Here is a 22,660-nt window from a genome sequence, read left to right as displayed (position 1 = left end):
TACCACTACTCAGTACAGACTCACACAACACATAAAACATGTTACACTCATAAAAAAGGTGACTGTGAATGATGTATAAGAGAGGCTGAAAAATGATCCAAAGAAAGACCAGTCTTGCTTTCAGGTAGAGTTTGTATAGAAAATACGCCTATTGCGATCGCCCTCGTGACAGCACTTACTGAAAATGCCTGCATATCTTTACTAAACATGAGCCCAAGAACTCAAAACCAGCCCTTGTTCAAAAGTGTGTGTGTGTGTATATATATATATATATATATATATATATATATATGTTTGGTTATTTACACATATGTAAGGCCCAATGCAAAATAATTGAATCGTAAAAAGTGAGGGCTCTGTGGTGCAATGGTAGCACATTCACCCGGAAAGTGAGAGATCCGGGTTCGAGTCCCGGCGGAGCAAGTACTTTTTGGGTTTCATTGTTTATTTAAATATATATATATATATATATATATATATATATATATATATATATAATATTAAATGGATTGTGGAAACTAAACTTGTCCCAAACAAGTCCAAACAAGTTGAAACTTGGTGCAAAAGTTAATCTTACAAATGTGTGGATTAAGTCGTTGGACATCTCGGTAGGAGATTTCGTTGAAATATAGCGGTAGTTTAAACTTGTAAAAGGTTCACAACTCTATCATTTATTAATCTTTTGAACAAACCCATAACATGCTCAGGAATGCTTATAAGATTTACTCTAAATATTGTAATAAACGAATGTTTTTGTATCTCGAATGGTTTTAGAGATTTGATACATTTAAATTCCATACGAACGTTTTATGGGCGGGAATTGGTGGTAGCAATACTGAAGTAATCTCAAACTTCGTGTTTAATTTAGTTTCAATGTGGCGGCCGTTTAAAACTTACAAACTTCACAACTCCGTTATTTATTAACATAGAGAAAGTACTAAAACTGTTCTAGAATGTTTATAACATTTGCTGATCTTATTGTCATAAAAAGTTTGTTCTTCGAACAGTTTTTAGATAACCTATTGATTACGTGTAAATCCCATGAGAATAATTAATAATATTTTAGTTGTCACAACATCTACCTACTTCTTCCAGTTGAGCTATTTCGGAACTATTCAATATAAGACGATTACCAAAACCCAATTGTTATTTCAATTTATGTTTGTTGTATTTTTTTTAATTTTAGTATTGGCCTTACATAAATATCTAGAATGCGTGTCTCTTTATGAAATTGTATCATAATAAGTAAGCCTTAACTTTATTCTTGTTTAATTATTTGATAAGAGCGGTCTCTGGATTTGCACAAACACAGAGCCAGACGGAAAAGGAAGGGTTGAGTCACTTTGACACGTGACTGTACGTCAGCGGTACTATTTATCAAAGCGTGCTAATGTTACACACTGTTAAGTGCCGGCTGTTAAGTTTGAGTGTTAGCGGTTGTGACGTAGGGAGAGTGTGCAGCCTTGCAGGTCATGTGACCCAGATCTCTAGTCTTTAGGGCCACCAATCTCACTACTCCATGGTGTTTTTGTCTATCCAGATATTTTAAGTAAATTATCTATTTAAGAGTTGTGACGTAGGGAGAGTGTGCAGCCTTGCAGGTCATGTGACCCAGATCTCTAGTCTTTAGGGCTACCAATCTCACTACTCCATGGTGTTTTTGTCTATCCAGATATTTTAAGTAAATTATCTATTTAAGAGTTGTGACGTAGGGAGAGTGTGCAGCCTTGCAGGTCATGTGACCCAGATCTCTAGTCTTTAGGGCTACCAATCTCACTACTCCATGGTGTTTTTGTCTATCCAGATATTTTAAGTAAATTATCTATTTAAGAGTTGTGACGTAGGGAGAGTGTGCAGCCTTGCAGGTCATGTGACCCAGATCTCTAGTCTTTAGGGCTACCAATCTCACTACTCCATGGTGTTTTTGTCTATCCAGATATTTTAAGTAAATTATCTATTTAAGAGTTGTGACGTAGGGAGAGTGTGCAGCCTTGCAGGTCATGTGACCCAGATCTCTAGTCTTTAGGGCTACCAATCTCACTACTCCATGGTGTTTTTGTCTATCCAGATATTTTAAGTAAATTATCTATTTAAGAGTTGTGACGTAGGGAGAGCGTGCAGCCTTGCAGGTCATGTGACCCAGATCTCTAGTCTTTAGGGCCACCAATCTCACTACTCCATGGTGTTTTTGTCTATCCAGATGTTTTAAGTAAATTATCTATTTAAGAGTTGTGACGTAGGGAGAGCGTACAGCCTTGCAGGTCGTGTATCTCCGATGTTTAGTATCTAGATTCATGAATCACACTGCTCTATAGTGGTTTTATGTAGTATCCGTTTATTTTAAGTAACTGATGTGTGTGAATTAATTGTCAGTTGTGCATTTTTAAAACGTATTTTCTTAATCATAAAATAACTCTTTAATGGAGAATACAATCACCATTGAATTATTGTTGAGATGCACAAAACATACACTTACACAGTTCATTATTCATACAGCAACGACTTAAATTCATAAAATTCTGAAATAATGGCACTTAAAATTAAAAGCAAGGGAGAAGGTTCACTTTCACTTATATATTTCTTCTGCAGATTTAAGATCCAGATCTGAAAAAGTCAAAGCACACAGTGATCACAAAGTAATAAAAAATAACTTTTTTAGTAGAATTAAGAATGTACGTGAACTGCTAATAAAGAGTACTAGATGTGTTGAAAGCACTTCAGAAATGTTATTGGACTATGGAAACAATTTTCTGTAAATTTTCTTAAATCAGATATCTTCTCAGAAAAGTTCTCAACACTACGTACTAAGCCGAATACGTAGGGTTAAAGACTATCAAACTAAATTGAACACAAACAACTTAATAATGTTAGGCAAATTCACTTGTTTCAATGAAACAAAACAAAGCAGATGAAAACAAACAAATTCACAACTGCAGATTGTACTGGTTAATATTTTAGAGTAAAAAGAAGATAATATACAAGTTTGCGCAATTTTTAAGCTTTTTTAAGATTAGAACAAAAGGTAAATTCTGAACATTAAATCCCATTGTGAAAACTAATTAATTCCACTTCCTCACTGAAATCCTATATTTCTTTCCAACGTTTAATAAGAGTGCAGAAAAGGGAGGCCAAAACACGACAAGCGTACAAATCAATTCTGAGCCAGGAGATTAAATCAGACTCTTCGGAGACACGATGTCCGAGTTCAGTCATCAATCCTGAACTTGTGCCACCATATATTTATAAGTTGAATCCTGACAGATGATGAAGTCATGCAGTTGGGAAACAAAGCTGTCGAAAGGTCAAGTGAGCTATGGTCGTTCTAAATACAACTATAACAGCAAATCGTGTCGTTCAGTACTTTGTTGCAGTCTGAGAGTCACATCGGGTCAAACCAGTCGCTTGGCTTGCAATGTGACTCACTTGAGGAATGTGATAGATAACATCTCTTCGTGTATAATTTATACCATGCCATATACAGCTCGCCAACCCTCCGTTGTTATTTACTGTTGAGAAACAGATGGAGAAACAGTTCTGATCGTATGATGACATTTGCAGTTGTTGTGTGGGTCTCCGTGACAGTAAATTTTAACATTTGTGTCATTTTTAATTGTCGCTTTTAACATTTGCAACTCTAAATTTATACAATAAACCATACGATATAGTAATAGAGTAAAGAAATGTGCATATTTGTTTATGGCAACTTTTAGGATGTGGACGCCGTCTTTAAACCTTACAGGAGTAGCCCTAACATATTTAAATGGATATTTACAAACATAATAAGGGGGAGATTGCCAGAAGCTTTTTACGCAAATTACATTTTAGCCAAGGATAAATTTTAAGAGAAAACTGTCTGAAGACATTGTAAATTTGTATTGCCTTTTCCGAGATCGAACCCGGAACCTCTCGGTTAGAGAGAGAGCTACAGCCTTACTCGACGTTACATAGATTTAAGCCTGAAAACAATATATATATGTTACTTATTCTTTATCCGGAGAACTGGGCACCTTGAATGATTACAGACATACTACCATTAGCTTTACTAATTCATAAGCACATAATGTTTATATTAGTTTTCTTTATTTTTTTATGCCAAACACATACGAGTAGAGTTTAGTAAAAACTAATAACTGATCAATGCACTTTGGAAAAACAGTTGGTGAGAGACCAACCCAAATAATTACTCGTAATATGTGTGATCTTAGGTCGGCGAGGAAAATTCTTCAGACGCCACTCCTCGCGGGTTAGAGTATAGATGGCACTGTCAGAGTTGGGCGGCAGTTCAAACTATGTTCTATATGTGGACTATTTGGAAACGTATTCTTAAATTACTAAAGAAATTAATATTTTTAATTGTTTTTTTTTATTTCATAAATATTATTGCGGAATACACGTAATTGGATATTGCTGAGTTGCATTTAAAGTTAAATAAAGCTATAAGTGAAGTAAGTAGTGCCTATTAAGCTTGACGAAGTAAGTAAATGTTCAGTAACCAATTTCGATTTTATAACGAAGGTTAATGTACAGAAAACCTTATTACCAATACAAAATTCCCACCACCTTAATTGAAATTTAAAGAAAGACTTACATTTTTGTCAGCTACGTTTTCTCTTATAGTTAGCTAATCTAATATGCTAACAAGATTACGGGGAACATACTAAACGGCTTAATCTTATGCGTCTTTTAATTTACATCTGACATGGTTATCCACGGAGGGAAACGAAAAAATATGAAAGAAACAAACACAAAATGTCACTAATTGTATTAGACCGATGACAAACATGTTTGTCTGGAGACGGCCGGTACAAGTGTGCCGTGCTATATTTACATATCTATCTCGCGGCAATAACAAATTATCACACTTGCCGTGAGGTGCTAACTGTGCACGTCATAGTATCAGGCACTGACCGACAGCAAGTACTGTGAATAGCAACACAGAGCCTCGCCTCAGACCTCCCACCACAACCCTATCTTTACAATGATGTGAAAATCAAACACAGGATGGTGTAATTGACAACAACCAATAAACAATTACTTTGCTGTCGGGTTCTTGTGCATTTTCAGCACGAAGCACGGAAACAAAGTACGTGTTTAACCAGCACTTTTCTGAAAATTGTTTAGAAGTTTGATAAATTCTGATGAAGATAATAGAAGGAAAAGATGAGGGTTGAAAACTAAAACATAAAAAATAGCACCTTTCTGAGTAACCTTCGGGGACAATTACATGTTTGCCCAATCACAATCTTCCTGAAGGTATTCCTCGCTTCAGCAGTTTCGTCTGTGTAGAACGCAGAATAGCTACACACTTGATACGTACCATACAGAGTTGGACGCCTCTTCAGCTGAGTCATTTACGGTGCTAACTTCTTCCACTTCCTGGGCCTCCTCCTTACATCAATCTTTGCCATTTTCCTTCCCCCATTCAGTCTTCGGAAACCAAGAGCCGACAGATATCATTAACTTCTTAACTGTCTACTTAAGAATTGAGAATGGGAGGTTAAGTTTCACATTCCTTAGACTCCATGTATCCATGGACTCACCCTCTCTACAATAACAACACCGAGTGTCATTTCCATCTAGTTTTGAGAAAACTAAGACCCAAGTATTAATTTCGGAATAATCCGGGATTGTTATATTTCCAGTTCCAGTTAGGCATACACTGTTATTATGTGGAACTCCCTATTCTATAACTTATCTTGGCGCCATTGCTTTTAAATATATGTTTCGAGAACATTGTAGTCTAGATGTAAATTGACTTTCAATTAAAGGTGGTAATTTATGTTAGTTACCATTCTTGTGCAATGGATATAATAAAACATTTTTGGAAACGTTCCTATGATATCTATTAGAATAGAACTACTCTATTTCACACAAAAACAAATTAAGTCAAGAAGATTTGGTTCTGAATATTACGAGGGCATTATCATTTTATTTTCAGCCTACTGTCGTATTTTCCAAACCATGTTTTCTTTGCATCTGAGATGAAACATCTAGTCGAACACAATGCACCTACTGCAGCCATAATCATATGTGGAATGGCAACGAATAAACATTTTGGGACTATAACTCCGACGGGAGAATCACATAACGTTTGTAACCCTACGTATTGTCCAGGCTAAATGTGCATTGTATGGTAATGAGATGGTTATTTCAGCGCATTCCGTGTTTCGTCTGGCTACCGTCTCTGAGGGAGGCAGATGCTTCGGGAATTGTTTTTAATGTCGTTTTAAATTGTGGTTATGTGAAATGGTGGTTATAGGTTACACCATATACGGAAATGTTCTTGAAATGATATAGCGATGCGAGTTATTTATGTATTATGATTCAATTACCACTTCAAATTTTTATCGGCTCATATATATGAAGGGAAATATGATTGGCCACTTTAGCTCCAATTTGTTAGAATTAGTAAAATGTGGGATTTATGTGCAATTTTATTATTTATTATTCAATTTTAATAGTGCTTAAAATATACAATCCCTCAATAATTTGGACATTTGGGATTACGTAGTTGAATTAGTAGAAAAATAATGTATATCGTGGACTTGTCAATGACTTGTAGTCCACATTTAGAATTCGTATTTGCATTTTAAGCAACAAAAAAAAGAACATAGCTAAGAACTTAATTATATGGTGTACGCTGTAACACTCTACTGACCATGATTCAAACTTAATTCACCCCACTTTACACGTGGGAAATGTGAAAGATAGCTTAATCTAAAGCAGCCTCTACAGGTCTTGTGGATATATTACTCCACATATTATACATAAGGTCATGAATTACACTTTTAGCGCATAATTTACATTCCCGGATAATCTACAATACAGTATCGTTAAATACTGTAAGGTTGTGAAAGAATACGGAGGAGGAGTTTGGAAAGTGTTATGTAGATACTAACAAAGTTCATCAGTAATCAATGATGACAGCAAACTATAGTGTCGTATTGTATACAGTGTAAATATTATTGAAGTCATCCACCAATTAGCATTTAGCGATTAATCATAGAAAATGCGCCTATAGATTAATCACTAAGACAGGCGATCACGATATCACGATATAATTAATTCTTCTCTGGCGATATCCATTAACAGTGACGTTGAATGGCGTATTATTGTAATCGACAGCTGCAAGTGATGTTTTGAGGTGAGTATAATTCAGACATGAGAAAGGAACTGTTGAAAGGTTTCAAAATTCTTCCATATAGGGAATTTTAAGTAAAATTCCCTATATTTTATATAAAAATTATATATTTGTACTTCTCGTATCGTGACGTCTTCTTTATGGAGATCTTTTCCTAAGGGGCCTATACAATGCGTAGATGATATTTTGGTTGAAAATACTAAGTAATTTTTAAATACTTAAAGATATTCTTTAATTTATTAGAATGTGTTGTTCTACAAAGTTAACAGTTCCCTTTGCAAAAGTTAAATAAAGAAGAGTTGAACAAACACTGTCTCCATATTTTCCTAGAGAATTGCAGATGAAATCTGCCTTTTCAAAATAAAAAAAACTTCTAAAATACATTTAGGCTTATACTATCAGTTTTTGAATAAAACAGCCTTAAAATGTTATTAAATTAACCTACCATATAGTAATTAGTTACAATTACAGAACAGACAGTTCAATGTGTCCTTGTCTAGTTTTCCGTCAGTACAGCTAGACGACACGCGTTACTGTTATAATTACACTAATCATGACCACGACTCACTTGACCCCTAGACAGCTTTATTTCTCAACTACTCTGACTTCATCATCTGCCAGGATTCAACTTGCGAATATATAACGGTGCTTGCTGCAGAATTATGATTGAGTGTATCCATTACTCTTGTGATAAAGGTCGGATATTTTTAGAAAGCAGGTCTGAGGGGCAGCGACGAATGATAGGCATTAGACATGTTACTAGGATGAGTAGCTCATAGAATAACTGCATAGTAAGTATGATCATTTCCCCTTATCTACTGGGAGGATTTATAATATAACGGATGGAGCACAGACTTATGTGTCACTTATATCCTTATGGAGCTTGGATTGATGACTCTTCTTAACCTCTATATCCTAGAGGTGATATTGTACTCCAAATCAATATGTAATTTGGTTCAGGTTAAGGATAGTTACCATAATAGGACTGGGGGTAAGGAAAATTGCCGAATACGGAGGCATAGCTTATGAGGGTCTTGTATAAACAATTAAATTATTAAAGAATTAAGGTTTTGTACCCAACGACCAACGACGTACATTGTTAATCAAGGAGGTTTACTCTACTGCAGAGTATGGATAGTCTCAGAGATTTTGATAATTGGTTGTTGATTAAACCCGGATTTGATGCCAAAGTAAAGTACAAGAGGAGTGTAAAACAATATGCCAAAGAGAGCGAATATGAAGGATGGGTTAATCTACCCCGCTTATAACAGACTTTTACCATACACTGATGTTAGTTTTAATAACAATAAAGAGACATATGAACATATGTTATTCTTGTTAACATATGAGCACACCAGTGGATCTCCACGAACACCATATCGCTGAATACAAATGTCGAGATGTTGGGGTAAAAGTGTTGAACGAGAGGTCCAGTTTACTGCGGAGGAACTGTTGGAATGGGTGGAGGTACCTTAGTGTGAAATGTTTTTGCAAGATTAAAAATGAGGGAGGGCCGCTCCCTGTTCACTTTGACTGGAAAAAGGTTAAACAAGGTGATACTGGGATAAAACCTCCTCATGGCATCTCGACAAGAGGTAGCTCCTATCCCCCCGTATTAGCCATCCTGTAAATCCTGCAGCGTAAAGGAAAGTTCTTTTATTATTAAGTTGATTAAGTGTGATGAGACCTCTCCAGCGTCTTAAGTGAACCAATAAAAAGAAATCATACTTAAAAAACTATGTAAAAACGAACTGTAAGAAACATCTATCTTAGAATACCTTACTGAAATTATAATAGTTAAACTTTAGAAAGTGACGCAAATGTGAAATAAAATATATAATGACAAAAAATTGAGAAGGAAGAAGGTTTTATTCGTCCTACGAACTGAATTGTAGAACACATGTTCTACATAAATATATATATATATATATTGCATACATTATGTAAAATTCACATTATGTATAAAATTAAATAACAGAATAAAGATTGGTACCATGAGAGAACCAACAATTAACCAAAATGCGCAGGATTAGAAATTAAAGTAGGCGTAGTAAACGGAGATGTTGCTCTTTTGGCATAACACTTATGTAAAGTAGAAGAAAATTACTGGTTTGAATCTCTATTAGCATGACATTAAAACAAGCTATGAAGATTTTGCTGGGAACACTATTTAAACACAGGATTTAGAGAAAATTAGTTTGGTATAACGTACATATAAGCTGTCAGAAATGTTTAAATTGAGAGAATTCAAGCTACATTATAGAAAAAAGTATGATTAATTTTAATATAGTAAAAGAATTATCCGGTAATTATAATACTATAAGAGCTAATGCTAATTCATGAAATAAATAAATATAGTGACAACGACTAATACTAATACAAATTTTCACATTACGAGGAACTCAAAATTAACATTAAGAACTGGAAATCAACAAAAATAGGCTGGTATGTTCAGTTGGACCACATTTAATCCATTTAAACTAATATGACCTTTCAACCTTAATGGCCTTGTTTTTTTTTTTTTTACTTTTTATATAATAAATATTGCTGTTTTTTTTTCAGGATATGTATTTCATACACAATTCCAATGTATCTTGTCTTTTCTTGATTTCTACCTTTTTTCTTATTGTTTTGATTAAACTTTTCCTCTAGAAAAAGAGCGTATGCATCAATTCATTAAACGTTTAATTTGACCCTTTAAAACCGTAGTAAATGGTCTTAACCAGCTTGTAAATCTATCCACTTATCATTGAATGTAATTAACTCATTGTGGGTAGGAGTGCCGATGACCGAGTGGCTAAGGCGTTGGAATTTGGGTCTCAGTCAGAAATAACGTAGGTTCAAATCCTGGCTGTGACCGTTGTTTTTTTATCAGTACAATTGACCTTGTACTGTATCGACTCTCCCCTTATTCTGTTTGATAAGATTCTCACACAAGCCAGTGGTTCATGAGGGCGGTCAGAGTAAACCTTATAATCCCCTTTTTCTAAAAAAAAATAAATAGAAATAAATCAACAAAATCATTTTCAAAGGAAATTGTTACTCTTCTTTAATCTCCACTTTGCCCATTACCCAATACTCGTATACATCCGCGCGAAGAAAAATATAAGCAGGGTGAAGGTGAGAGTAAAGGGTAAAGTTTGACTGATGCAAGCTGCACCGGTATAAAAAATGTAACCTGCGCTATCTCTAACGCAGTCTAAACGTTCAACGAGACGCTTGTTATACAGTGCGACAACCGGCATTTTAACAGTGATTACAATTATAATAATATTATATGGTTACTAAACACGTTAGACATTACTCGATCATTTATAAAGAAATTCACTAAGATTGTAATGCTTATAAAGGAAATCACTCGGGTCTGCGTTTTCAATAAGAAAAGGAAAGCAAAGCGTGTAGTGGGGAGGAGAGAGTGACGCGGTGAGACAAGGCGCCAAGCCGTCTGGTGACAATTTGGCAGTCGTCAGTTACAGCTGACTCCGTGGCGTATCAACGATTATAGCAGCCCAGGCCACCTTGAACTTGGCGATAAACTGAATATTCTAGATCCGACACATCCGTCATATTACACAACACATGTTGTATAAGGCGGGCGTTACGCCCCCGCATATTCGTCAGTAGTGTCAACGACACTGACTAATCATCAACATTGAAGTTTAGCGTAGTAGAATTTAAATAGACCCCGATCCGGTAGCATATTTCATTCGACTATAGTACATTTTTTAACTAATACCAATATGCCTAATATTCTCAAAAATTAACAGTGCGCATAATAGATTCTGTCGTAATAATTAGTGTAACAATTCTTATATACTCACTCTAAAATTAATAAAGAAAATTCACTTTTCAAATAAAAATAAAAAAATAAACGTAAATATGATAATATAAGGATTTAACAAGATAACCCAGATTATTTAATAACATTACCGGGTGATAATTTAATTCTAAACCTGCGTGTCTTACGTTATTAGTTGATAATATATCATTTTATTAATTGTTGTGGACAACATAATTCATTGATGAACCATTAGGCTGGATAATAAGGATGTTAATTTTACATAGTATTTTAAAAATACCACATTTATTGTTACTTTTTAAAATTTAACTAAAAAACTCGTACAATGTATTGTTTAAAAAAAAATCGAAACATTGTTTATTACAATTCTGTAAATATCATTACACAATCAAATGAATTAAAAATAATTGACGATCTATTACAAACTATAAACTTTCTTATTAATGGAATTCTGTTCGATTAACTAAGATAATACTTTATAACCTAATACTGTTGAAGTAACATTTAAAATTAAAACTCATACAAATTATTTATTGGTCGTTAAATTAAATGTAGGCCTATTGTTGTTAATTAGATTACATCTTAAACACATAAAAAACCCGTTTAATTCTAACTTTCAAAATGTAAACTTCATTATTTAATTTTGTTGAAAACTGTTAAAACAAGCTTTATATAACAAATAATGTCACTGTTTCACAAATAATCTCAAATATAAAAAGAACATTATTCAAAACATCAATAATAGAATCATTGACAAAAAGTTACTTCTCAATGAACACACAGAACTCAGTTTAATTCAATAGTAGATTATCAACGGGCGGCGTGAAATGTTGGTGACCAAAACTTGTGAATGAATTGTCAGCCAACAACCAGGTCAATCGCCCAACAAGAGTCAATAGATCAAACCGCGATCGACCTCGATATTGACCTTACACGTGGCCATCCTTGAATTTCGGGGACCAGTGTTTGTATGTTGTTTGTGTACATGTTAAATTTATAGATTTCAAAGATATGAGCAACGGTATTGATTTCAAGTTTTATTTAAAAAAAAGCAATAATGCAAGTTTAAGTGTAAATTCATTCATCTTAGAGGAGTGTCTGGATTCAATTATGTGCATAATCTAAACCTGTTACTTTGATTCATACCGTTAAAGTTTATAGAGTATAATTATTTTCAAAGGTTACATTTATAATGTAAAACGATCCAACAGAATAAGTTATTAATTATGGATCTAATTATATAAGAATGTGGCTTCTTTCTTAAACAATCCCAAATTATTTGTAGCATTTTCTTATTTGTTTTATACACACCTTTAGTAAATGTATAACAACCCCTATATAAGTGTTTAAACCATTATTTTATACATACATTTTTAAACATCGGCTCTTTAATTTGCAGATCAACAATGTAAATAATTGTTACCATGACAAAAGTAAAATAACAGGAACAGTGTTTCATACAAAAATAGTACATTACGTAAGCGTGCAAAAAACAATACCAGTGGTATTTGACATAAAAACACATCATAATTTAATCTGAAGTATGCATTGCAGTTGCAATGGCAAAAACCAATTTACATAACATATACAGATAGAATAAACAGTGAAAAGTTAATAAATACAAAAATAGCAACAAGTCAATGATTAACAATATCACAAATTAGATAGTGAAACTCCAGTACAAACATACAAACATCAATAGTATTTACCAATTATCAATTAAACACAGTACTCGAAGGTATGATTTCATGTACGTGTTGTAATTAAATATATATTTAGTTTTTATTTGTTTAAAATGTCAAAAACAATTTTTGAGATGCGTACGAATATTATCCTAATCATAATTCCCAAAAAATGTGGCTTTTTAAAAATCACTTGTTCATAGATATATTCATTATTGATAGATAAGTAAGTGTTATAATTATGTTACCTCCAGTGAACATGCTTATCCCAACCCGATCATGGGCACACACGCACAAGCACAGAGCCCGGTGTCCGTGTGTCTGTCCGACTGTGCGCGCACTGGTGCTGGTGCTGGTCGTCTTGAGCGGTGTGGTTCAGGTTGGTGGGAGGGGGGGGGACTCAATGGGATCTTGCCAGTGCCACACTCCCATTCATTCATTGGTCACCGTAGGACGAATAGTATGAAGGGAATTAATCATACAGGTTACCAGGTGTGACATGGTGATTCAGTCAGGTAGAATAATAATTACTCAGGTGGCCTGTATTGCGTCACCTCCGTGTAGGTGGATATTTGTTAATTTCACTATAGTCCTTAGTTAATGGAAGTACCATTAACAATAATAATTATTATAATTTATTGCTTTCCCAAGATTAATATTGTAGAAATATGTGATAAGGGTGAGGTTGGTCTGAAATTAGGGGTATCTAATTTCATAACAAAAATAATATTTATCAGATATTTTTCTTTTAGTTGTCAAAAAACAATATGCTCTGTTTTATTCTAAGTTTTAGAATATATTTATAGTTGACAAAATTTGAGCATGCTTGTTGTTTAAGTAGTCTTGTAATTGTAAAATGGCATAGTAGTATTCCCTCATTTGAAGTTTTAGTTTGTATTTTAGTGTCAAATACGCACAATTGTGTATTTTATTTTATTTAAAAGTTGAGTAAAACAGCAGTAGATCAACGCATTGATTCTGTATCATCACGGCCTGGACACCCTTCATAATGCACCATACGAGTAGTCTACACAACCTTCTCTCCTACAGTCCTCACAGGTTACTTTCACCCTTGTATTTTTACTTTTGCACACGTTATATTCGTGTTGCTTTTAACACTTTTAACAGTATGAATCACTTTGTCTTCAGATTTCGATAGGTTTTCAGTTGAAAGTGGTTGGATTGTATGGTACTTGGCGTAAAAAGAGAGGAATATTTGCTATCGTCCATTTGAGCTTTTAACAGTATGAATCACTTTGTCTTCGGATTTCGATAGGTTTTCAGTTGAAAGTGGTTGGATTGTATGGTACTTGGCGTAGAAGAGAGGAATATTTGTTATCGTCCATTTGAGCATTAGCATGGCCATTAGATACGATATTTTCATATTAGCTAAATCAATTGGGGTATAGTCGAGTGAAAAGTGAAATCCTGGATTAAGGAGTATTTATTCCCAGATTATTGCTTTTGAGAATGCTATTACTTCGAGGTGGGCTTCAAAGTTGAGTCAGGACCGCAGAAGGTAGATGGGTATATTCCTTTATGTTTTTATGTAGACTCCTTTGACAAACTAACAGTTGACGGTGGTTTTGATTTTATTTCTCTTTCTCTCTGTCATCATCACGCTTTGGTTCTCGGTAAAATAATATGTGACAAAGTTGAGATGGCTTAATCCCTCTTTAAGTGTTTTAGAACTTGATTACTCCGTTGATTGCTCCATTGAGCACTCCATAGTTCAACGAACGGTTTTGAAATCTTACAGAATTAAAATATTTGCTTCAAATGCGTGTATCAAGGAGGGCAGCCCTTCCTTGTTATTCCTAGTGTTTATTTGACCACTGGTTACGTTATTTATTAGTTATCCACTAGGTAAGCTATACCTAAACAAGAGTACAGTTTGTTCGATTTACCGGAATCCAACTGTTTCCAATTATTACGTCTGGGTATTAAGTCATGAGTTATTAGATAAATTAGATAAATAAATGACAAAGCAGTGAATTATTAGGTTCAAATGAGAATAATTTCAATTAGGGTATTAAATAATTCATAAATTACTATATATATATATATATATATATATATATATATATATATATATATATATATATATATATAGTTGTAGAAATATATTATAATATCAACCATCTTTATTTATATTTACGACGAAAGTAAGTTTTTTCTGCATTCAACAGCTGGTGTAAAATAACAGTGGCGATTGTGGTCAGTATTTGTCAGCCACCACCACAACCTCCGCCACTGTCTCTGCCACCGACTGACAGCTGGTCGTTGATAACAAGTTGCCTGTGCTGCAGCCGAAGTCGAGCCGCAGTCCACGGTGGCAAAGACAGCGGCGATGTTGGCCAGTACGTGTCTACCACCACCACAACCTCCGCCACTGTCTCTGCCACGTCTGGGTATTAAGTCGTGAGTTATTAGATAAATTAGAAAATAAATGACAAAGCAGTGAATTATTAGGTTCAAATGAGAATAATTTCAATTAGGGTATTAAATAATTCATAAATTACTATATATATATATATATATATATATATATATATATATATATATATATATATATATATTATAATATATAGTTGTAGAAATATACTATAATATCAACCATCTTTATTTATATTTACGACGAAAGTAAGTTTTTTCTGCATTCAACAGCTGGTGTAAAATAACAGTGGCGATTGTGGTCAGTATTTGTCAGCCACCACCACAACCTCCGCCACTGTCTCTGCCACCGACTGACAGCTGCTCGTTGATAACAAGTGGCCTGTGCTGCAGCCGAAGTCGAGCCGCAGTCCACGGTGGCAAAGACAGCGGCGATGTTGGCCAGTACGTGTCTACCACCACCACAACCTCCGCCACTGTCTATGCCACCGACTGACGGCTGCTCGTTGATAACAAGTGGCCTGTGCTGCAGCCAAAGTCGAGCCGCAGTCCACGTTGGCAAAGACAGTGGCGATGATAGCCAATATGTTTCAGACACCACCACAACCTCCGCTACTCTCTCTGCCACCGACTGACAGCTGCTCGTTGATAACAAGTGGCCTGTGCTGCAGCCGAAGTCGAGCCGCTGTCCACGTTGGCAAAGACAGTGGCGATGTTGGCCAGTATGTGTGAGACACCACCACAACCTCCGCCACTGTCTCTGCCACCGACTGACGGCTGCTCGTTGATAACAAGTCGTCTGCGCTGCAGCCGAAGTCGAGCCGCAGTCCTCGTTGGCAAAGACAGTGGCGATGTTGGCCAGTATGTGTTAGACACCACCACAACCTCCGCCACTGTCTCTGCCACCGACTGACAGCTGCTCTTTGTTAACAAGTTGTCTGTGCTGCAGCCGAAGTCGAGCCGCAGTCCACGGTGGCAAAGACAGTGGCGATGTTGGCCAGTATGTTTCAGACACCACCACAACCTCCGTCACTGTCTCTGCCACCGACTGACGGCTACTCGTTGATAACAAGTCGTCTGCGCTGCAGCCGAAGTCGAGCCGCAGTCCTCGTTGGCAAAGACAGTGGCGATGTTGACCAGTATGTGTTAGACACCACCACAACCTCCGCCACTGTCTCTGTCACCGACTGACAGCTGCTCTTTGTTAACAAGTTGTCTGTGCTGCAGCCGAAGTCGAGCCGCAGTCCACGGTGGCAAAGACAGTGGCGATGTTGGGCTGTAAGTGTCAGCCACCACCACAACCCCCGCCATTGTCTCTGCCACCGACTGACAGTTGCTCGTTGATAACAAGTGGTCTGTGCTGCAGCCGAAGTCGAGCCGCAGTCTACGGTGGCAAAGACAGTGGCGATGTTGGCCAGTATGTTTCAGACACCACCACAACCTCCGCTACTGTCTCTGCCACCGACTGACATCTGCTCTTTGTTAAAAAGTTGTCTGTGCTGCAGCCGAAGTCGAGCCGCAGTCCACGGTGGCAAAGACAGTGGCGATGTTGGCCTGTAAGTGTCTACCACCACTACAACCTCCGCTACTGTCTCTGCCACCGACTGACAGCTGCTCTTTGATAACAAGTGGCCTGTGCTGCAGCCGAAGTCGAGCCGCAGTCGACGGTGGCAAAGACAGTGGCGATGTTGGCCTGTAAGTGTCTACCACCACTACAACCTCCGCTACTGTCTCTGCCACCGACTGACAGCTGCTCTTTGATAACAAGTGGCCTGTGCTGCAGCCGAAGTCGAGCCGCAGTCGACGGTGGCAAAGACAGTGGCGATGTTGGCCTGTAAGTGTCTACCACCACTACAACCTCCGCTACTGTCTCTGCCACCGACTGACAGCTGCTCTTTGATAACAAGTGGCCTGTGCTGCAGCCGAAGTCGAGCCGCAGTCGACGGTGGCAAAGACAGTGGCGATGTTGGCCAGTATGTGTCAGACACCACCACAAATTCCGCCACTGTCTCTGCCACCGACTGACAGCTGCTCGTTGCTAACAAGTGGCCTGTACTGCAGCCGAAGTCGAGCCGCAGTCCACGGTGGCAAAGACAGTGGCGATGTTGGCCTGTAAGTGTCTACCACCACCACAACCTCCGCCACTGTCTCTGCCACCATCTGACAGCTGCTCGTTGATAACAAGTGGTCTGTGCTGCAGCCGAGGTCGAGCAGCTCCGGACCAATCGACATTCCTTTCCCATTACACCGCGAGTTGGGGGCGTATCCGCGATAGTTAATTAATACAACGCCAGGTGCGACGCTCGCGGCTACCATTATACCGACGACCTCTGCAGATGCTGACTCATGCCACGATGTAGGATACTCAGCTGTGTCTCTCGGCTCTGTGCTCTCCAAACTGTGTGTGGCAGACAGACGTTCCTATCTGATGATGCAATACTATCACGTGAGATGTAAGACATTAAGTGCTTTAGAATAGTAAGATTTATTCATATACTTTTCAAACAGGGTAACTTTCAATACAATAATGGCATCTATATTCATGACACTGTGGAGTACTTTGAAGCAATGTGTTCATCAGAGGAAAAATAATTTGTAGTTCAATGTGTGTATGTTTACAGAGAAACCACTTTTTGGATAATGTTCTCCTGGATTTCCACAAGGTTTGTACGGAGATTTCTTTGTAGAGGATTGAACTGAAACGATCATATTGACAACATAGCCTATATGCTAGAGTTCCCCCAGAGGAACCTAGCACAATTCTGTTTCTAAAACATTTTAAAAATTGCCTGCTATGGTCTCATCCATTTTTATTTTGCGTATGGAAGGAGATTATGGGGAAGTTGTGTCAAAAGCAAAATAAATCGTGTCTTCTGACTACTTTAAAAAGTACATAGAATTATTGGCAAGATGACCCATACAGAGTAATGCAGGAAAACATTTGAGGAGTTGGAATTGCTGACTTTGCCTTGCCTGTATACGTATGAACAGTTCATACAACAAAATACAACAGTTCAGACTGAGGTTGTCTCAGCATTTACTGCAACAAGTAGGTGTCAGATTAATCAACCTGCTCCCTGAAGATATACAAAACTGAAACAAAATCAGTTTAAAATTCGTCTTAAACAACTGTTGGTGTCCAAAGCGTTTTAGTCTGTTGATGAGTTCATGATATACTTCTGAGATATATGATATACGGAAAGGCTGGATCTGAGGTCAGTGCAAATGTGTTCGAGTGAATGAGTGACATTGTAAGTTTGACTATGAGTGAAAGTTCATGTTAGGATTAACAAATTGATGATTGCAATACAATGTAATTTTATAGGGGAAAATGCAATACAGACATTATTATTATCACTTTTTCTTTGTATCCAAGAAACGTTATGTTCTGTTAATGCATACCTGTAGAGAAAGCAAGTTTGAAAATATGAATAAGTGTTCGAATATGTGCGTATTAATTACTCGAAATGAAAAAATAAAGAAAACCAACTGTTAAGTCCTATGGTGGAGTATTTGTAACTAACAGTTTCATGATATTATATGTTGAATAAAACTTCATATACTTTAAACTAGACACCTTTTGATAATCAGAATGCAACCTCTTTTATCGATTCGTTAGGGCATGTTCTGTTTCACCTGATTGCCACAAGAATCTTTTAGTCTGATACGTTTAATACAAAACTTAAAGATATAAAGTTGAAAGGGATGAAATAATAGTGTATAATTGCTGTGGTATAAATTCCTCGTAAGTACTCGCAATGAACAAGGGGGATGTTCCCAGTTGTTACACCTCGGTTACATGTAGCATATCTGAATCTATAAACAAATATCAATTTAATGATGCAGACAATTTATTATATTCCTTTTTGCGTGGCCAATATTTTACGAGTGACTGTTCGGAAAAGGAGGTTTGCGATATTAGGTCACATGTTAGTCTGTGCCATTCATTTCTGAGAAATATTTGCACTATGAATACTGTATGCAACATAGTGCATAAAGCCTTTCCATGATTAAACCTCTTTCGGAAAAGAGAATGCGTACGATATAATTGATCAATTTGTTATCATTTGAATTATTCATTGAAATTTTCTTGCAATAAATATGTACGTCAGTAGTAGTGTTTCGAGCAGGAAGGAGAGAAGATTTATTAGATCATGCCCGTTAATAGTGGCTCACTTCTGCTTAATGACGAAGCAAACTTGTCATTCTGTCGGCGAGAACATGTTGGATCAGCGCTTTCATGTCATGCCTGATAAGTCCTGGCACAACAAGACCTGACTGGGCTTCTCAAATGTGCTTCGATGCCGTCATCATTATCTTCTTGACGGTGGAAACTTTTCCAGAAGAACTGGCAAAGTAATTTAATCATTATATAAAATGTTTATACAGTTTTATTAATTAAGCTGTCACGTTTTTTATCTTTGTTTTTATGATTTGGATCAGGTGTGGATTATTAAATGTCAACAATCGCATTATTGTAAACTGATAATCAATGTACTACTACCTTAGATCAACCAAAATGCCACACTCTTTAGTCATTGTTACGTAGATGTGTACCCTTTCAATACGTACTGAGTTTTTGTAATACTAACTAATGGCAATTAAGTATTCGATATTTTGAGAATTGTATTCATGTATCGAGAAAATACGGTAGCAGAATTACAGAAAACCTCACGAGAAAGAATTAAAAAATAATTTCAAAACTTCAGTATTGAGTGAAGAACCAAAATGCTTCATAATCAACGTTATAAGAATCATCTAACGTAGCGTTTTGATATACTCTGGGATAAATTAGCAATGCTTGCGTCTGATAGAGTGGACTACGATAGGAGTATGTCACTCGTATATCGTTGGTAATCCGTTGTCGTTTGGCACGGCATTGGCCTGATTGAAATACGAGCACTGACAGTTGTGTCACTCTTGGCCGTGACTTCCCAGACCCGCTGTCGCCTCCTCAACTTTGAACATGAAGTCCAGTACAACTACTGATGTATTTAAAATGTCTTTTTCGCTTATCAAGAAAGTGGCGGAACGTCTCACAATTCCCGTGACAAATTTGTTCAATAAATGTATTGCCAACTATATTTCTATCCTTTATCAAGTTTTTGAAAGTTATTCAAATGTTCATGAAGATTGATAATCTTTATCCTCATAACTACAGACTGATTTCAACAATAAGTAAAATTTTTAATTGTTTAGTCCATTACTATGAAATGTAATGGACTAAACTGTTCACTATACTTAGTGGTAGATTTTCTATCCAAAACTTGTATCTTTAACACATTTCGGGTTCATGAAAAATAAGTCCACTTCTGACATAATTGCAAGATTTCTTAATGTTATTCATACAGCTCTCGACATCCACCAATATGGAGCTGGAGTTTTCTAAGATCAGTCATGAATTTCTTTTTTCATCAGATATTGCTGATATTATAGGGATCGCACAACAGTAGTTCAAGACATATCTCACAGATTGTTTTCAGTGTGTGCAGACTTATCAAAGTCAGAATTCATTCCAATTAGGCGATGCGTACCTCAAGGATCCATTCTTCTTCCCTCTATTCCACTTTGTGCGGCCAGCAATAGCTTTTTTACGAAAATATCATGAATTACAAAAAACGTAGCCTATTTCTATAGTTCAACTCAACAAGCCGAATTAAGTGTAACTGTCGGCTATAGTGTTGCTTTTGAGCCGAGCAATATAATACTTCCCCCCCCCCTACCACTGCAAATGCCACATGGACAAACAGAATACTACTGCGCATCACAGATCGTACACGCCAACTCGACGCAAGACAGTCTGACTTCTGACACTGGAAAGTGGTAGTCGCTTGTAAAATTTGTTCTTGTTGGATTGCTTATTTAAAACGAGCATTTCTCATGAATGCTATCCTAATTAATCCTTTAAAAGAAGTATTATAATATAGTTGTTTATACACCGACCGTACAAACCGCATTGAGATTATTTACAGATAAAACTGTTATTGAGTAGTGCAGATCTAGATGTGCTACTGTTAAAGAATTGTAAAAAAAAATAGATAATGTTTATAGATCATGTGTGTATGTGTGTGTGTATAAATAAATGCTAGCTTATCTGGGTACTTACCAACACATTTTCTTATTTTACTATTTTCTCGTTGCCATCATAGCTAGGTATAAGACTAATGGAAACATATTCGCTATCGCTTATTCAAATCCCATGGAGTAACATAAGTGACATCAAACTCATTTGTGTCTATATAGAAATAAAGCGCCATGTAAACTATCAAGTTTACAGATAAGTTCGTTTCGTGTAGTCAGGCATATAGAAATAATTTTTTCAGCCTCATAGAGTGAGGCTTCATTGACGCTCAGCCAATAATAACGTTCTACATAATAACAAAAATATTGACACTGATAAGAAACAGGTTGGCCGTTGTCAGTCTTATTGGTAATCTCTGTCCACTTTAACACGTCGGAAACCAGTTTTCACTATATGCGGTTTATAGTTGGTTTTATTGCGTTAAACTTGGTAGATTTATATTTCTTCTGAGTGGAATTCCTGAATTAACTCAATTTCCGATCTTTTAAAAATCAAACTAATGAGCCTCTACTAGCAAATGGGCCAGTAATCCTCTAATGACAGTAAATTAGCAGTTGGTTGAGCAGCCGATACAATTCTCGAGTGACGGTTTCACGTTTACTATAGTTTAAAGACATCGTAGTTCTCTAATAGTCAAATTAAATTTTATTGTTATGACGTTGCTTATCCACTCGAATTGGAATGTAGGCAATTACTACACAGGTATCTGAATATTTAAAAATCAAGTTCTCTAACTTTCTTCATAGGTGGCCAGAGAATTTATAAGGCCTCAGGCAACCTAACCATTGGTTGAGGCCAATAAAACTTTAACTAGTGAGAAGTTTTTAGGTTTATAATTTTAAGTCTACTAACCCATTTAAAATTAAACATATTGATGATTAAAAATAAAAGTGTTATTGAGTAGTGCAGATCTAGCCATACTATTGTTCAAGAATATTGTCAAAATATAGGTCAACGCATGCTACATGATTTGGGTATTTAGCAACTTAACATGTACCAATGAAATTTCAATTCGTCTGTTACTTCTTTTTTAGTAGTCTAAATTGCTAACACGAAAGTCTTTGTTACACATTGTCAACAAAAAGTTATTCGTCATCAACCAAAAACTCGGAATAAGGGTCGGTTAGATATAGGTATTGTCAAAGTACTAAATTCATGTAGGTATTGTGGTATACATTGACTAGAGTTTACACAAATATTCTTAGCTCATAGTGCAACTCTTCAGCAGCTACTTTCGAGTACAATGTATTACTACACACACCAAGTAATACATACTTATGTATGTGTATTACTGAGGTGGACTGAAGTATTTTATTTTTGCAGCTAGACTACAAAGTTCTTCATCAGCTGTGTGACCTATAAGGCTGTAAGTTCTATCCTTTAAGGAACTTTAGTGATAAACTCGTATATCAGGAAGAGATTGCTCAGTATATCGCTCGTCCTTGAGACTTACACTTTCCCAGGATGACACGGAAGATCGGAAGAATAGACTTTTCTTATTTTGGCTCAGTTTATTTTTAACAGCTTGCCTAAAATATTTAAACTGGGTGTATTCGCTCATG

General features: G+C 36.3%; 2 protein-coding genes and 1 non-coding gene across 3 annotated transcripts in view; 2 read left to right on the top strand and 1 right to left on the bottom strand.

Moving 5' to 3' along the window:
- LOC124352734 overlaps window positions 1-12,977 on the bottom strand; it is a 31,452-nt gene extending 18,475 nt beyond the window's left edge. Inside the window, exon 1 of the mRNA XM_046802373.1 lies at window positions 12,871-12,977. Coding sequence (XP_046658329.1) covers window positions 12,871-12,883 — 13 coding nt within the window. The 5' untranslated portion in view covers window positions 12,884-12,977. The remainder of the gene's footprint in view (window positions 1-12,870) is intronic.
- Window positions 353-423, top strand: Trnas-gga. Its single transcript has one exon. It is a non-coding gene; the product is annotated as a tRNA-Ser (tRNA).
- Window positions 12,902-16,854, top strand: LOC124354017 (proline-rich protein 36-like). Its single transcript, XM_046804144.1, has 8 exons — window positions 12,902-13,001; window positions 14,932-15,033; window positions 15,410-15,574; window positions 15,688-15,873; window positions 15,966-16,130; window positions 16,244-16,429; window positions 16,522-16,572; window positions 16,661-16,854. Exons 1-8 carry the CDS (start codon window positions 12,902-12,904, stop codon window positions 16,852-16,854), a joined length of 1,149 nt encoding a protein of 382 aa, XP_046660100.1.
- The last annotated feature ends 5,806 nt before the right edge of the window (window positions 16,855-22,660 follow it).

Source organism: Homalodisca vitripennis, chromosome 1 (genome assembly GCF_021130785.1).
Source record: "Homalodisca vitripennis isolate AUS2020 chromosome 1, UT_GWSS_2.1, whole genome shotgun sequence".
NCBI lineage: Eukaryota > Metazoa > Arthropoda > Insecta > Hemiptera > Cicadellidae > Homalodisca > Homalodisca vitripennis.
This window is presented reverse-complemented; position numbering and strand designations above follow the sequence as displayed.